This window comes from Etheostoma spectabile, chromosome 24 (assembly GCF_008692095.1).
Source record: "Etheostoma spectabile isolate EspeVRDwgs_2016 chromosome 24, UIUC_Espe_1.0, whole genome shotgun sequence".
Lineage (NCBI taxonomy): Eukaryota > Metazoa > Chordata > Actinopteri > Perciformes > Percidae > Etheostoma > Etheostoma spectabile.
Genome location: NC_045756.1, coordinates 11,339,266 through 11,357,402, shown reverse-complemented (window position 1 = coordinate 11,357,402; position 18,137 = coordinate 11,339,266). Strand labels below are relative to the sequence as shown.

The window sequence follows — 18,137 nt, the reverse complement described above, 5'->3', positions numbered from 1 at the left end:
TATAACGTTACCATCATAGTGGAGAATGACCTCTGGTTAGTAGTAGAATTGTTCTAAGTGTTGACTCTTTGCTTCCATAGGAACCGTGTCCTCATCTTTGGTCTATTTGAGGAGACAGCTCTGGCTGCCTTCCTGTCATATTGCCCGGGCATGGACATTGCCCTCAGAATGTATCCTCTCAAGTGAGTAAAACACACACACGCACACACACACAACCTTATATACCCCTTCTATGATTTTTTTACTTATACATTATACTGAATTTACATAAATGGTCTAATATTCCATGGAAATGTTTTTTCTTTTAATGTAGACAGGCAAATTTATGAGCACATTACTCATTACGTTTATCCTTATTAAAGTAGTAATCCATGAAATCCTTTTTTTCTGTTAATTTACTGACATTTAATGCACTTAGGCCTCTTTTCCAATCAGTTCATTCAGCGTGTAAAACATTGTTTTCCTTCTATTTCCCAAAGACGAAGTTTAAGGCTCTTTTAGCTTTATTGTCTTGTCAAAATCGTTGGATATTATCCAGTGTCACTGATAAATTTCAAAGGCAGAATGAAGTAGAAGTGCTGCTGTAACAATTTTCCCACCAGAGACAAAGAGAAAGCAGTAAAAGCAAGTTTGACTCATTAGCTCAGGAGTTTCACAAGCAGCTGAAATGTCCTTGTTATTGTTTCAATGTAAATGGACTGCATTTCTTGTCTTAACCCGTGTGTTGTCTTCCCGTCAAATTTGAAAATCAACCCTTTTGTCAAGGCTTTTTTATCAATTTCTGATGTTTTGGTCCCTTTTTTCAACACTTCTGATGGGTTTTTAAACAACACTAACTTATTAACTTCAGTTTTACAGTTATTTTTGAAATGTATGGTCAATAAACTTAATTTTTAGAAAATTAAACCTAACGTGTTAGTTAGACAAGCAGAAATTAGGAACTATTTCGACTAAAATTAAAAGAATGTATGTCGATGGATAATCACAGACGGGAATATGTCAACTTTTACTCAATACTATTTCAAAACCACTTCTTTAAAATTGAATAAGACACCCCAAAATTAATGAAAGTAGAGATTTGTACTTGCTAAAAAGCGTCGTGTAGAATCAATCATGTTATTTTGGGTAATTAAAAAGAACATTGACATAGGAAAACGGGTCAATTTGACCTGAGGACAGCAGTGCTTTTACATAGTACAGGCACCATTCAACATACACACACACAGTTATACACAGATGGCTTAACACTAAACAAAGTCCAAGAAATGGGGGTATTGTTGACTCTAGTGTCACTGAAAGAGTCCACTTCAGAGGCAGAATGAAGCAGAAAAGCTACTGTACTGTACTGAAAGCAATAAATTCACATTGGGCTCATTAGTTTAGGAGTTTCCCAAGCAGCTGGAATCTCCTCGTTATTGTTTTGCTCTACTGCTTCTCATTTCTTCCTTGTCACCTTTTCATCTATTCATACTGCTTCTATATCTCTTCTAACTCCTCACCCACCCCCTCACCCCCTCTTTCTCTTTGGGTGAGTGTTTCAATAACATTGGCTTCTCTTCCCGGGCTGTAGTACTCGAGTCCGGTGTTGGACTCAAGTCCGGACTCAAGACCGTTTTTTCTATGGTCTTTGACTTGTCTCGGACTCGCTAGTATTTGGACTCTGACTGGTCTCGGTCTCGGACACTGGTCTTGCCAGATATGGCTTTTGGGCTTTTGGTCTCGACCGAGTCCAGCTGTCTTTATTATGTTGATAATAACATTGGAGGGAGAGTGAAACCCAAATTGATTGTCTTGATACTGTCATGCATTAGACATTTTTTCTGTCCTGGCCTCGGTCTTGACACGGACCTTTTTGGACTCGGTCTGGTCTTGGACTCGACTAGTCCTGGTCTTGGACTTGTCTTGGACTCGACTAGTCCTGGTCTTGGACTCGACTAGTCCTGTTCTTGGACTTGTCTTGGACTCGACGAGTCCTGGTCTTGGACTCGACTAGTCCTGGTCTTGGACTTGTCTTGGACTCGACTAGTCCTGGTCTTGAACTTGTCTTGGACTCGACTAAGGTGGTCTTGACTAGAGCCCTGTTCTCTTCCTCTCTGTCTGAGACTGTGACTGGGTTCTCTCTTTTATATTTCTGTCTTCGCCTCTGAGGTTCTCGCTGTCTCAGTTTTCATTCCGATAGACACTCAAAAGCAGGCGACAAGTTAAAGAAACGAATAAGCATCACTTCAAATGTCCATGCGATGGTCCGTGTGCTAAGTCTCTGCGTCTGTGTCGTACCTTAGGCCATGTTGGTGGTTCTGTGCCTTCCCCTACTCCCTCCTCATCTTCGTGTACGACGAAGCCAGAAGATATATCCTCAGACGCAACCCAGGGGGTAAGCCCTTCACACACTCTTCTTTTTGTCTTTCGAGGAAGTTAAACCTTTTGAATTACACGTATTCCTCTGTTCTCTGTATCTGAAAGTGGATGTAAGGGGGTGAGGAGGACAGGATCATTTCCTTTTGAGCAAATCAGAAATCTCATTCAGAAAAATCTCCTGCATCATTAGCTAAATACCCCCCCACCCACCCACCCCCCAACCCTAAACTCTACCATTGTTAATGCCTCAGTCCACCCACAGAGCTGAGCAGAACCTGGCTCTGATGCAGCTGTGTGTGTGTGAGTGTGTCTGTGGGTCTGTGTGTGTATACGTGTGTGTGTGTGTGTGTGTGTGTGTGTGTGTGTGTGTGTGTGGTGTGTGTGTGTGTGTGTGTGTTACATCTGAGCCCCACAGCACAGATCAGTAATCATCCCATTGCCCATCGAGGGTGAACAATGTGTTACAATCAGGCAGAAAAGTCGAACTGACACAGTTTACATTCTTTAGGACTTATTTGAACAGAGATGTTTCCACTGTGTAGCCTTCATGGCCCAACTCTATTTTTGAACCTGAAGTTGACCTAAAGTCCGTTTTACAGTTTCACTCAAAAGTGGAAACCACAATTCCAGCCAAGTGTTTTTTTTAGCCTTCTAAAAAACATATTAAGCATTCTTAATATGTATTAAAGTGCCCATAGTATGAAAAGAAATCCCTTTTTTCTGGGTTATTTTGTGTCTCTGGTGCACATACAAAGTTGGAAAAAAAAACTATCCATGCTGCCTTCAGTCTCTGGGTGAGCTGTTCAAAATCTGCACAGTCGGGTCAGGTCAGAGTTCACCTTTTATCATCATCTGATGAGTAACCGTGAGACAGAAAGTCCTCAGCCTCCATGTCCCTGCAGGACACATCTCTTAACGGCATCCCAAAGAAAGTCTGGGCTCTAGATGTTCAGGGCGTGTCCTGCTCAAGCTCCACAATCCGGTCTTATTTCTTCAAATCACTGTCAGCCAACATGAGTGATGACATCATCCTGCAGCCTGGGTGTTTTTGTCTGTGAAAGACAACAAGGAGAATTTAGACCCCCAAATGTGAGGCGAAACATCCCAAAAAAAACTCTGTCCCTAATTCTGTCTCCTTTGGTTTCCAGGTTGGGTGGAACAGGAGACATACTACTGACACAACAAGACACAAGTCATTTACTGCCATGTTACATATGTGTCTGAGATGTTAGTCGGACCCAAAAAACACAAAGCATGGATGAATAAATATAGATGTATTGATGTCATTGTTTTGATCTATATGTCATTCGCAATAAAACATTTTCCATTCCATTGTACATTAAGGTTTTTTTTGTGTGCAACTCTTTAGTTATTGCTTCTCTGACAAGTAAAAGTTAAAAACAGCATTTTTGGGGATTTGCTCTAGTTTTCCTCAACTTCGGTTCTGGAGACAGATTCAAATCAAAGAATTTAAAATAACGCAATTATGATAAAGAGAGAAAGAATTGTCCACACTTTGCAGAGCAAACGGGATGTTTTAAGATGTTGTTATTACCAGAATGAACAGCAGCTCACATACAACATACACATCCTCCTTTGACTACCAACAGCTTCCATGCAATATTCATCAGAAACAAAAAAAAATCCAAATCAAATGTTAGTGTTGGATTTGCGTTTTTATACTTGTGGCTAAATGAAATAATCATGATCATCTCAAACAAAATCACTGATTTTCCCTTTGAATGTATTTCCTTTAATTAGCACAAAGCACAACAATGAGACATTCAAAAGACATTAAATGAAAAAGGTAATCCAGAAAGCCCTCAAGGGGCTCGACATGATTGACTAATCAGTGTTATCAGCTCCTACACTGCTTTTGAAAAACCTTTTTGATCATTATTTCCCCAGGATTTTATCACTATCTACCTATATTCAGGGAAAGCATGTCAGAGAGGTGTGTGTGTGAGTGAGTGTGCGCTTGTGTGTGTGCGTGCCCATTATCTCAAGAGTCAATCTGCCCCAGTGGTGTTTGCTATGCATTGCTCTGTTGACCGCTAATGCAAAGAGGCCCTCAGTGAGAATTAAGTGAGCCCACTCTAGTGCTAGTGCATCTACTTTTGTGTTTACCCTGCTTATTATGAAGCCTCCTCGTCCCTCGGCTTCTCTGATGTGTGTGTGCACACACGGTATCGTCATACCAACCAGGTCTCAGATGGCCTGCTTCACACACACACACTTAGAAAAAACCACTTGAGCTTGCATGCAGAATATTACCATAAAGGATATTGGATTGCCATAGTGAAAACTAGTGAATGCTGCCCTATTTAGGTTGAATGTTTCAACCAGCCAATCAGGTTATTTTCCTAGTTTTTTTTTTTTTTTTTTTTACAGCAGAGGGTGCTAGTGTAAGAAAGACAGCGAGAGCCTGCAGACAAAGGATGGAGGGATAACGGGAAAATAGGAAGGAAGAGAAGGAGGGTGATGGATGGTGAGAAAAGTGAATCGATGTGATAAAGAGGAAGGAAAAGAGTCGGAACAGGAGAATAGTAAATATTGGCGTTTTGCAGCTTGTAAACGGATGTGTGTGTGTGGCCGCGTTGTCGTTATATTTTTTTTCCGATTCATTATTGTGCCGATCAAAATTCAGTTGAGATGAAAATGGACGGGCGGAGAGAGAAAGAGGCTGCATACAGACACTAACATTATCACGCCTTCATCCTCCGTCCACAAGCAGGGCCCCCCCCCCCCCTCCTCCCCGAACGTGCCTGTTGCTATGGCAACTCATTTTAGAGCCCTCTCTCTTTCTCTCCAGCATCTAAATAAAATGTAGGCTATTTATAGAGAAGCAGAGGTAACACGCGAGCTGCACTGATCGCACATGCATGCGTGTGAATGCACTCACCGAAAACCAAAATGTAGACACACACGCGCCAGCACACGCACATGTGTGAGCATATGCACACACACACACACACACACACACACACACACACACTCCTCCACAATGCCAGGGCTCGCTGCCGTGTCCATCTGTGAATCAAGTCCACCTGTGGTTTAGTTTGTTTACTCGTGATCTTTCACGTGTTTCTCATTTGCATCATATTTTTTGAAAAAAAAGAGCCCCAGATAGAGGAAGAGATGAAGATCTCCTTGTCGCTGTTTGATCTATTTCAGGTTTATCTTGTCAGTTGGTGCAGAGTGCTCTCCAGACCAGCTGATAAGGTCTGGAAGCACACACACAGGGTGCTAGACAGGGAGTGACAACAGTCTCCTTATCAGGATCCAATCACTCTCCAGTGGTGGGCTTATCTGGCCTCCCCGCGTCTCATTCGTGGTTTAAGTGGTCCCTTTAAACATGTAGACCACTGCACGCAGCCGGCAGAAACAGCTGGTCAACTCAAAAACAAATTTGGGTTTTTTCTGAGTCAAAATTTCAAATGATAAGCCCTTCGTCAACGGTTTGGGCGTCTTTTTCGACCCCTTTGTGTCTTTCCCCTGATGTCTTTGTCACTTTGTCAACGCTTGTCGACTTTTTCTGAGCCTTTTGACATTTTTGGGGGTTCTTTCCCAAATTTTTAAAGCTTTTTTTTTTTTTTTTTACATTTTTGTCACTTTTTGGACATTTTTTCACTTTTTGGTCACTTATTTTGTTTTTTTACATTTGTTCACGTTTTTGTCACTTTTATTGACATGTCTTTAAATACATTTGTCACACACAAGTTCTTTTATCATTTTTTTCTTTCTCCAAATGCTATGAAATTGACAAAAAATGCCCAAATTCAATGAAAGTAGTGAACTTATTATTTATTTAACTTGTGACGAACATTGAATGGGACCGTCCACGTTACTTTTTTGGACAATTTGTTTGACAGAAGCCCAAATTTCTGATATAGAAACTTTTCGAAAAGGGGTCAAATTTGACCCGAGGACAACAGGAGGGTTAAAGCTTGGTCTTGTAGTTTGCCTTAGAAATATATATAAAATATGAAACTCTGGTAGAGGTTGGCATGACGCAGGTGAGGCGGACTCCTTTCATTCTCTTCGAACTTACAACAAGTGGCTGAATGTTTCTTGTTTCAGGCGTAGATCAAGGGATGAATGAATAAATCTCTCATTTGTGTTGTGGGATTAAAGGCTTTAAAAGCTCCTGGAACAGATGCAAATGGCCGTAAGGGTGCTGCTGGGGTGCAGTGCGGCCAAACTCTCTTGCAGGGCTACGATGCGATCGATGGGGTCTCTGCGTGGAATGTCGCCACCCCCCCTTCCTCGAACTTCCATCCCCGCGGGGGGTGTCAGAGGTCAGGGAGCATCCTGGAGCTAGCGGGGATTCAGAGCGAGTATTTGCAGCCCGGTAACAGTGAAGCCAGATAAATACATTAGAGGAAACAATGCACAGGGGCCCCCGCTAGCCCAGGGGGAAAAGAGGGAATACTTTCAGGGGGCCTCAGAGTAAAAGGGGGGCGCATGCATGCAATGGAATCTCAAACAGCAATTTTGACATTTTGGCATCATAAAATAACTAAACGGATGCTCTGTCGACACGGTAATGCACAACTTTTGTGCATCAAGAGCACATGCAATGGATCTATAGTACAACAACGACAGTGTTACTCAGATAAATCTGCTTTTGCAGCTCTGGTTTTAGGAGGAGAGGGTTCAGGAGTTGGCTGCAGACAATCAGCACACAACCTTGTCAAAGCAGCGGGGGAACGGAGGTGTCTGCAAACCCAGCTGTTAAGCCGGGTGAGATGTTGATGAATTAGAAGTGTGTGTGTGTGTGTATGTGTGTGTGTGTGTGTGTGTGTTTGTGTGTGCTTTGTTTAACTACATTTGTGGGGACCAAAAACCGGGAATACAGTATACTTATGGGGTCCTGACAGCTTTGTGGGGACAAAATGCTGGTCCCCACAACTTTAAAGGGCTGTTTGAGGAATGAGACTTGGTTTTAGGATCAGGGTTAGAGTTAGGTTATGGTTAGGGTGAGGGTGAGGGTTAAGGTTAGGCATTTAGGTTTGATGGTTAAGGTTGGGGTAAGGGGCTAGGGAATGCATTATGTCAATGACTGGTCCCCACAAAGATAGTGAGACACACTTGCGTGTGTTTGTGTGTGGTGTGGTGTGTGTGTGTGTGTGTGTGTGTGTGTGTGTGTGTGGCAGGGTAAAGTGGGGTGGGCCTCTTCTCACACTAGAGCCATTCAGCTTTTTAAAGCAATTCTTCCACATTTTGGGGAAATTTCCCGAGTTAGTTGAGAAGATTGACACCGCCCTGTTAGCATAGCTTAGCACAAAGAGGCCGCCGGACTGGCTCTTTCAGAAGATAACGACAAAAAGAAGACAAAATTCACCCGTCAGCATTTCTAACGCTCACTGTTTGACATGTTTTGGACAGGCTACTTTGTTTAAACTGTAGAAAAAAGTTGAAAAACAAGTATTTTCTAGTTGTTTGAGTATGTGCTAAATTAGGTCTTGGCTGGAAGCTGTTGCCGGGCAACCAGACTGTAGGAAGAATTGTTGGCAAATTGTATATAAAACAAAACACAAAAAAACAACCAAGTTAATTGGTGTTTAAGCACTGGATCGAGCCTAGCTTTCCTCCCTGTTTCTGGGCTTTGTGCTAAGCTAAGCTAAGCTAACCGGCTTTCCCAAAATGCCAATCTATCCCTTTAAAAACAGGCCTGTGTCACATTCAACATGGGGGAATGACGGCCGGGGGTGTGTGATGGTGTGTGGCACATGTGTGCATTATGGGAAAATAAAGAGTGCTATTTCTCTTCAACTGTTGCATCTGAGTGAATGTCCCCAGTGTGGGATGAAAAAAGTGTTATGGTAAAATATGCTCTTTTGTGATTGTTTTTATTTTATTATTTAACATTCTTTATTGAACATTGCAAACAGACATTCAGCATGTCATGGACATTCTTTTTCTACAGTTATAGATTCCAGTGTGCAAAAATAAATCGTATTCAAATGATACATGATACAGTCATAAGGGTTAATGTAATCCAATTAAAGAAGATTTGGGAAGCACTTTTCTTGCCTTTTATGAAATGTAATTAATTAGGCTATTATATTTGTCATGTAACTCAAAGATGTATTATTCATTGCTGCATTAATTCAGGAATAATGACTTTGGGCACACTTGTTTTAGAGAGTCCAGTCCTGTTCCACTTTCCGTGGTGAGTGGTGTGTGCCCTGTGTGTGGTGTGTGTGTGTGTGTGTGTGTGTGTGTGTGTGTGTGTGTGTGTGTGTGTGCCCCGTGTGTGTGTGTGTGTGTGTGTTACGTGAAAATCTGAGAAGAAGTAGAAGAAGAAGAAGAAGAAGAAGAAGAAAAAAAAAAGCCCAGTACTGGTGGACGCCCCGCCTCCATCCGTGGGGTTACCATGACAAACGACGTCGACGTCACAATGGAAGGAACGCCGTCTATAAGTATTGGAGGATCTGCCGCGGCAGCTCGCGTGCTCGGATGTGTGTTCCGGACGATTGACACGTGCTGAAGATATACAAAAAAAAATAAAAAATAACAAAAAAATAATAATAAGAATAACGGACACATCCTGGAGTTTTATTTGGTTTTAAGATTTTTGATGGTACATCATTTTTAAGGTGGATTTTTCTTTCTCAATTTGTACTTGAAGTGGGCAGAATTAAGTCCACGTCTTAGCCACCATGGGCAGAGGAGTGAGTATAAACATTGTCTTTTTGTTCGACTTCGATGCTAATTCGGTTCATAACGAGACATGTGGCGGGGACAAGACGGGTTTGAAACTTCAACCATTCAAACAAGTGGTCTAGTTAATCGGTGTTGTTGTCAGGGGAGGAAGGCGGAGGGACACATGTGTTAAGATAAGAAACGAGCCTCCTCTTTTCTCTCCAAATGCCACAAAGTACTTTGACCACTTCCGTGTTTTCGACCCCCCCCCAAAAGCGCGAAGACCCTGGAATCCGTAACTATAGCAATAAGAACTAGCCTACGTCGCTTTGAAAGATGCTCCTCCGCGCCGATAACGGTTCGGTGTCCGGTTACATAACGCTGTCAAAGTTGTCCTGGAATTAACGCTAGACGTTACCGACTGTGGGAGGCTGTTGTTGTTTTTTTTAAATTTCAGTCTCATTTTTGTTCATATGTACTCTTGGCACGTGCGTATTTGTTTGAATTCATGGACTATATAAAGTAGTTTTCCGCCATGTTTTCCCCCTTTCTTTATTCTTTTGACATTTCTTTGTGTGGCACTTATTTTTTCGAGCAGCTGTGTATGCTGGGGATACATCCGTGGGTAGAAAATGGCTTGGCAGTGGGAGGGTTATGTTAAAAGTCCTTCCCACGTCTGTCCCCCCCCTTTTGCTGGGAGACTTGGAGCTCTGTGGCCAGTTATCTCCAACTTATCCTAAAGTCAGATGTGCACACCTTGTAGGGGAGAGTGGTATGGAGTGTTAATGCTTTTTAGGTTGACACACGTTTGTATGATGCAAATCCCCCCCCCCCCCCCCCAAAAAAAAATCCTTCTACTAAACAGAATCAAAGTTGTCCTAGTTTCAATATGAAAAGGGGAATTTCTGATCGTCGTTGCTGCTTTCCAAGCTCCAAAATTAAAATTTGCACACACTTGCAGCCATCCCTAACTGGCCAATTATTGATTTTGTCATATCACATAACAGTAGTCTGAAAGTTTTTGTTAAACATTATATTAATGTGAGGTTTCAATCTTAGTAAGATGGTTTTTCGGTGGTTTGTGTTGCAAAATCTTTCATTATAGTGCCTTTTTTGGTCTTGTTACTTTATTGTAAGGTACCATCATTTCCACAGAGTTTGACATTTTGGCAAGGCTGTTGACTTTAACCTGATTAAATTTACCAGCGGCCATTCTGTTATTGTTCAGTTTTTCGCATACTTGAATTGTATGGGATTGAAATCGAACCCTGTTGTGTTAAATATCAGTCGTCGCCACACCCTGCCATGCTGCGCAACAGCTTCGCTCGTTATAGATTCAGCCTTCAAGGGATGGAGAGTTGGATGGATGGAGTGAAAGGGAGCAAAAATGGACTGAGAGATCTGGCGGGATATGAAAAAGCAGAATGGCTCATTCAGTTTCTCTCCTTCCTCCTTTTCTCCATGACGCTAATTTTACAATTCTGAAACCCTTTGCTCGCTCTCTCTTGGCTTCTTGGCTGCTGCTGAATTTCTTTTCCTCCCCATATGTGATGAAAGCCGTGCCCTGCCCCCATCCAACCTCCCTCCATTTCCCCACTGCGTCTCCCCTCCTTTCCTACACCCTCCATTCCTCCTCTTCTCTCCTCTCCTCCAATACATTCAGTGCTGGCACAGGCGAATGGCAAAGACTTGGATGAGATGCTCGCCACCACAGAGCCTCCCTGGTGCGGGTAGAGAGAGGTGGAGGGGGAGGAGAGGGAGGACGAGAAGTTGTTTTGATGTAATGGAGAGGAATCAGGGCAGTGAGAAGGAGCACAGGTATGAGTAGATCCCCCCCCCCCCACAAGAGAACCCTTTTGCATTCCCTTTTGGTGCTTTTCAGTGTTTTCTCATCACATCTGCAGCACAGTGCAATACACAGGAAAAAAGCTAGTTAGATGAGAGGAGGGATTGATTGCTTCAGAGAGGGAGGGAGTGAGGGGGGGGGGCAGGGGGGTATCAGGGCGAGCCAAGAGACACCAGTTGCCGCATTGCCACCGTTGAGCAACTTGAATCCCAAACATGATAGGGAGGAGGAGGGAGAGAAGACGCTGGGTGGGGCTGAAAGCATTCCATATCTAAAGTGCAATATTAATCAGTTACTCCAATGAATGAGCCATCGCCTTGCTTTAAATCAAGGGAGCCCGTGGGGGGGGGGGGGGGGGGGATAAATTAAGATACAATATGTCTGCATTTTTGTAAATAATTTCACTTTTCTGAATAAATAGAGGTTAAGAAGATTTAAAATATATAAGCTATAAACCTGTCCTGAGAGCAGGAACCATGAGACAGCTGTCAGAGTCATAGGAGTCCTGAAATGAACATTATATTATCATAATCTCGCCTGAATCAACCTTTTCCATTTTATTTTATTTTTTATTTTTTCCTCCCTATCTGGCTGAACAATAAAGTCAGCATGCAATAAGATATATTTCACCCCCCTCCCAAAAAAAAGATTCTTGTACTTCTGTCTTTTTTTATCTTCGTAGATATAAAGATTTTGGTATTTTGGGATTAGGATGTTCCGTTAGAGGGGAGGCTGTGTTTTAGGTGACTGGGAGAGTGTGTGGGGGTGTGGGGGGAGCGTTAAACTAATAAATGGCTTCTGAGATTATAGGTTAGACATGTTCGTTTTTAAAGGTGTGTTAAATGATATATGACGTCTATGGGAAAGTTGTTGTAAGCTGAGGATTTTAATCAACTGCTTTCCAATATGTGGAGTTCAGTTAGACCATGTAGCTACTCAACTTTTAAATTTCTTTTTGGGGGAAAAAGGGAAATTCCTCGGAACGGAGGATCTGTCTCTTTAGCGGCCACAGATGGCAACACTCGACCATAAAACCCACCTTCTGATCTCCGAGTGGGGATTCTGCTGGTTCTTATTCTCAGTGGGAGCTGACCCGCTCTTGATCGCAGCCGGAGGGGCACCCCCACTATACCTTCACTTCCATTCTTTACAGTCTGTTTCCCCTCTTGTTCTTTCTGTTTATACCTGTTTTCCATCTCTCTGTCCCTCTCTCTCTCTCTCTCTCTGAGGATTTAACATTCTTTCCGCTCGGCAGTCATTCTGTATTGACCGGGGCTTTTGTCACACGCCACCCCTTGTCTGTGACAGAGCGCACCATACTCCCTCTCTCCCTCTTTCTCTCTTTTTCACACTCACTCCATATCCCTCTTTCTTTCCCCTGTAAATCCCTTTGGCCTCGTTGTACTTTTGTTTCATCTATCGTTTGCTGTTTCTCTTGTCTTTTCTTTCCCTCTTTTTTTCCTCCCCCCTTCCTCTCTTTCCCCGATTCTTTTACATGTCATCTCGCTCTCGCTCTCTCTCTCTCTCTCTCTCTCCTCTCGCTCTCTCTCCCCTCTCTCTCTCTCTCTCTCTCTCTCCGTCCTCGTCTCTGTTTGGCTAAGCAGCTTGAGCCGTGAGATTTGTTTTCTGTGACTCTTTGAACTTCCACTGCGAGGCTGTTGCTCTGCGAAAGTGGAACATTAAATATAACGAACTGCAGATCCCACTGTTCCTCTGTCCGTGCCTCGATGAGGAATTAGGACATTTTCCATGCCAGAAGAAAGCCACGTCATAATCCAGGTCTCAAGTAATGTAGTCTGGATCCCTGGGTGGATGGTTCATGTGATTATGACATGACACCCAGGAAGTTTGAATGGTAAAGATAAATATGTGGGACACATTCAGCTCCCCCCCCCCCCCCCCCCCCCCCCCCCCTCCTTGAGGAAATGATGCACTTGTAGCTATGGTGTCCTGGCCATTAATGTCACGAGGTGTGGCTAAGATCTGGAAGTGGGGAAAAAGCCATTGATATACTGGTTCATTCATTCTAGTCCAGATCACCTCCGGCCTCTTACATTACTTGTTTTTCCTCACATAGAGAACAATTCATCATGAAGACTCACTGTAGAAAAATGAAATGTGTACCTAAAAAAATATCCTCTTCTTGTAGAGTGACATAATATCTTTGCTTATAGGCTTTCTGCAGAGGAGTTTGACTGCCTGAAAATGGACATTTCCTTCTGTTCATGAAATAATAACCCTTGTGTTGTCTTCCCTTTTTGTCTTCCTGACGCATTTTCCTTTTTATAAACTTTTTGTCAATGTTTTGGAGCTTTTTGTAAGACATTTTTGTCAGTTATTTTCAAATGTTATAAAATTGAATAAAACGCCCAAACAGTGAACTGACCCTTTTATTTTACTTGGAAAAAGTGTTGTATAGAAACCACCCACGTTATTATTTTTGACAATTTGGTGTATATATATATATATATATATATATATATATATAATATAACTTTGAAAAAGGTTCATATTTGACGCGAGGACAACAGGAGGGTTAAGTTTCTTAAAGGTCCCATGACATGGTTTTCCTTTGGATGTTTTCATATAGACCTTAGTGGTCCCCTGATACTGTATCTGAAGTCTTTTTTTAATAGACCTTAGTGGTCCCCTAATACTGTATTAAAGTCTCTTTAATAGACCTTAGTGGTCCCCTGATACTGTTCTGAAGTCTCTTTTAATAGACCTTAGTGGTCCCTAATACTGTATCTGAAGCCCTCTTTATATAGACCTTAGTGGTCCCCTAATACTGTATCTGAAGTCTCTTTTATATAGACCTTAGTGGTCCCCTAATACTGTATCTGAAGTTCTTATATAGCCCCTTAGTGGTCCCTAATACTGTACCCTTAATGTTTTTATATAGACCTAGTGGTCCCCTAATATGTATCTGAAGTCTCTTTTATATAGACCTTAGTGGTCCCCTAATACTGTCTCTGAAGTCTCTTTTTATATAGGCCTTAGTGGCCCCCTATACTGTATCTGAAGACTCTTTCCCAAAATTCCGCCTTGGTGCAGAATTCCAGCCACTAGAGTCAGTCCCACAGTGAGGTTTTCTCAGTTTGTGCCATTTCTAGGTTTGTGTATTGAGGAGGAGAGAGGGGGGGCAAGGTGGAGGCTGGGGGTGTGGCCTTGACCAACTGCCACTTTGCTCATTTGAAAGCCATGATGTCTCTCGCTCACGGGTGGGCCAAATTCTCTGGGCGGGCAAAGCAGAGAAAGGGAGGTAACCTTGCCCCTTGTGACCTCATAAGGAGCAAGATTCCAGATCAGCCCATGTGAGCTTTCATTTTCTCAAAGGCAGAGCAGGATACCCAGGGACTGGGTTTACACCTATCACCATTTCTAGCCACTGGGGGGCCATAGGCAGGCTGGGGGGGGACGCATATTAATGTTAAAAAAACTCATAAAGTGAAATGTTCATGCCATGGGACCTTTAAGAGCCACTTCGGTGTCAGCAGCAGGATGCCATATTGAACAGGATTGCAACTGGACAATTTTAGAAACTTTCCCATTTAAGGTTAGCAGAGACTTAAGTGCCAAGAAATGTAAACTCTTTTTACATTTTCAACTGGTTTTCTGCAGGTTTCAGTAGACAGTTAGTTTACCTCTGTATTGTCACCCGTGTGACTGAGTCAATAACACCACATTCACACGGCAAACAAGAAGCACTGGAAGTTGATGGTGGCATTTTTCATGTCAGTGGTGTGTGTCACCTTGGCAGTAGAAAAGTTTGTAACAAGGAAAGGCATTGAATGATTCTTCATTCATATTCATGTCATTCCTTTTGTTCTGTGGAGAAATGAAAGTTGGCACAGAGTGTGGGGAGTGTAAACGGCCGGTGAAATCTACCAATTTTTCTGCAAACCGTTTGTTAGAAAGACAGGTAGGTAGGAATGAAAGGTAAAAGGGGTGGTGGGGAAGTTGGAGGGTGACGAAAGAACGGTCGAGGTTGCTAGACTTGCTTTTTTGTCCTCTCACATGTCTAGAGTGTGTCACTATTTTTGTAGATCAAAGAGTAGAGAAATATAGAAAGAGATGAGAAGACGGCAAAGATCCGGCACTCGGAAGTTAAGGAATCAAGTTATGTCAAACAGTGGTGGACGTGGAATATGCGACGCTTGAACCGACTTCACTGCTGGAGGAATCTTCGGCAGACCGGCTTGGTCTCTCAGGGTCCTTCTCGCCGACAAGCCCTAGCTTGTGAATTTTTTTTTTTTTTTACATTGTGTTTTCGTTCGTTGTCTCCATTTCCTCACTTTTCACAAAAAAATCAAAACTTCTTTTAATTAGTTTTCCTGACTGAGATACTATAGTTCAATTGGCAATTTGAAGGTTGCCTCACACCTGCTCGGCTGAATCAGGATCAATGGCACTACTACACTCGACTTCACCTAACGAGCCTTTCACTCTGTAGTCTGAAGACATTTTGAAATTCCCACACGTCTCCGTGAAGGCTGAAGTAAATGCGGTGTTGGTGAGATAAGTGGACTGTGGCCTTAACAGTCTCATGAAAAGATTTCTGAGCCCCTGTTTGGTTTTTTGAAGCAGATTTTATGGAAGTTGTTCTCTGTGTGTGTGGTGTGTGTGTGTGTGTGTGTGTGTGTGTGTGGGGGTGTGTGTGTTGTGTGTGTGTGTTGGTTGTTTAGATTTATCCAATTTTTGATCCAAAAACAATTCTCAATTTAAAAAAACATAAACAAAACTTATCACAGTATGTAATTGTAGTTACCTTTTCCATGTGATACATACATGTCATTACAAAACGAAAAAAACCCCCGAAAATTTAACTAAAATTAAAAATATGACTTGATTTTTGGATTCTATGAATCAAGTTTGAATCGGTAGGGCTTGCATCGATTCACGAATTCAAATGGATTATTTTTGTTTATTTTTCACTTTTTGCACACCCCTACCAAAAAGGATTTTCTAAAAACTACACTAACTATGCAATGCTACAAATATGGAAAATAGCATGCTAACATTTAGCGGTGACACTATTTGTAGCAGAATCTCTACTGCAGGAGCTTCCTGTAACATGGACAAATGTCATATCTGTGAATTGTAGTTGAATTAAAACAGCATTGGGCATAGAAAGCATCATAGTAGCCTCTCATAAGTGGCTGGGCTTTGATCTGTGTGCTAATTTTAGCCAAATCAACATCAGAAGTATATATGGACTACGATGTCATGTACAAGACAAACATGATTGTGTCTCATCTTATTAATACCATTAATAGCAGTGTCTGTCACAAAACTACACCAGGAAGTGGTTTGGGGTAGGTGTATTCATCTCTGCCCTGGAAGATGAGTAAATCCTGACAAGGATGACAGTTTATTTGAAAGTGTGACGAGTGAACTTCAGAGAGAAACTGTCTGATCAATTGGGACTCTCCCTTGACACACGTGCGTTTTAAGATTAGGCCGGGATTAACTATCTATACCCGCCAAACCACACATATTAATAAGGACAAAGACAACAGAATGAAGACAACCGTCAGTCGAGCGGCGTGGTCTGCGTGAGCAAAGATAAGGGTGTGTATGTGTGTGTCAACGGCAGCTCGGTGGTCTGGTCACAACGATCTGGACTTCTCAGTCTCTTAACCCTCGCGTTGTCCTCGGGTCAAATGGACCCGTTTTCCTATATCAGTGTTCTTTTAACCACCCAAAAATAACATGATGGATTCAACACAACGCTCTTTGGCAAGTACAAATCTCGACTTTCATTTATTTTGGGGCGTCTTTTTCAATTTTATAGCATTTAAAAACAAATTGAAGGGGTTTTGAAATAGTATTGAGTAAAAGTTGACATATTCCAGTCTGTGATTATCCATCAACATCCATTCCTTTAATTTTAGTCTAAATAATTCCTAATTTCTGCTTTTCTAACTTAATCATTAGGTTTAATTTCCTTATTTATTGATCATAAATTCCAAAAATAACTGTAAAACTAAAGTTAAAAAGGTAGCGTTGAAAACGTCAAAAAGTGACAAACATAGAAAAAAGTGTCAAAAAGGGAGAAAAAAGTAAAGTTTTTTTTAAAAAAATCGATAAGAAGCACCAACAAAATTGTTGATTTTCAATTTTGACGGCAAGACAACACAAGGGTGAAGGGCAGACGCAGGAAGACTGTCACTTCCCTGTTTCTTATCAGATGTAAACATCTGCAGGTCTAACATGGTCGCAGCTTTCTCAGCACAACGCCACAGTTGAAAATAGAGCCTAACCGACAAAGGAGTTTTAAGGCTGATACCCATAAAAATATTTGGTTATTAAAAAATCTGATATTCTTATATATCGGCCGATTACATATTTAAAAAAAAAAAATACAGGAAATCGTAAAAATACATATTTCCCTATCATTAGTTATAATTTAAGAACAGAACAGAGGAACATCAAAATATATTAAAGTTCTGATAATTAAAAAGTATAAAAATATAAACTTCAAATATGAAACTTTAAAGTCCTTTGTACAAAAACACAATGACAAAAATCGAATCAGTGTAGTCAACAGGGACGTTGCAGAGCGCCCCCTGGTGGACAAACTACTCAACGCCAACACTCACAACACGGTTGACCGTCCCTTTTTATTTAATTTTTCATATCATTTATCAGAATCATTTATTTGTCATTGTAAATGGTTCTGATTTAATAGTTCCAGGGGGAAAAAACACTGTGCATACGTTGAATCGTCCATTATTAATGCCGATAGATCGGGAAATGCCTAATATCGGCCCTCAGATGTATTGATCGGGGTCTAGTTTAAGATGTTCGAATTCCAGCTCACTCTTTGAGGGTGTTGTCAGGGACGACGTGCCCTGGAAACGGGGTAACAGTACTACTCTGGCAGGTCTCCGTCTCCATTTATTGAGCTGAAGTGGTGCACTTAAAATCCCTGAGCTGTGTTCAAAACCATTCCCCATCACATCATAGCACACTGTATTGTGTGTTCGCCATTTTGTAGTGGTATTTCAATTTCCCTACAAGTCGCTATATAGTCCACTATGAAATACCCACCATGTCCAGCTAATTTGAGTGTACTCAGGATGTACCCTACATGTTACTTTTGATACCACAATGCAACACGGCTGTGTTTTCCTGGAGGCGAAGAAGCAGCAGAAGTATCCGTGGAAACTGAAAAGGAAAAATGGAGCTGGCTTTATCTTCTAAACAGTGGAACTGTGCATGCAACATATATACGAGCTGTTGCTATCCTCCCGAGTGCTCGGTTTGCATTAGGTAGGTAGTA

The 18,137-nt window shown here is 41.9% G+C and overlaps 2 protein-coding genes across 3 annotated transcripts in view; both read left to right on the top strand.

Moving 5' to 3' along the window:
- LOC116674135 (sodium/potassium-transporting ATPase subunit alpha-1) overlaps positions 1 to 3,695 on the top strand; it is a 41,269-nt gene extending 37,574 nt beyond the window's left edge. For both annotated transcript variants that reach the window (XM_032506632.1, XM_032506631.1), the window contains exons 21-23: positions 81 to 182; positions 2,283 to 2,374; positions 3,507 to 3,695. In XM_032506632.1, the coding sequence (XP_032362523.1) occupies positions 81 to 182; positions 2,283 to 2,374; positions 3,507 to 3,535 (223 nt within the window). In that variant the 3' untranslated portion in view covers positions 3,536 to 3,695. The remainder of the gene's footprint in view (positions 1 to 80; positions 183 to 2,282; positions 2,375 to 3,506) is intronic.
- Positions 3,696 to 8,764: 5,069 nt separating this feature from the next.
- The window catches only part of LOC116674133 (sodium/potassium-transporting ATPase subunit alpha-1), a 35,318-nt gene continuing 25,945 nt past the window's right edge, over positions 8,765 to 18,137 (top strand). The window contains exon 1 of the mRNA XM_032506627.1: positions 8,765 to 9,035. Within this exon, the coding sequence (XP_032362518.1) occupies positions 9,024 to 9,035 (12 nt within the window). The 5' untranslated portion in view covers positions 8,765 to 9,023. The remainder of the gene's footprint in view (positions 9,036 to 18,137) is intronic.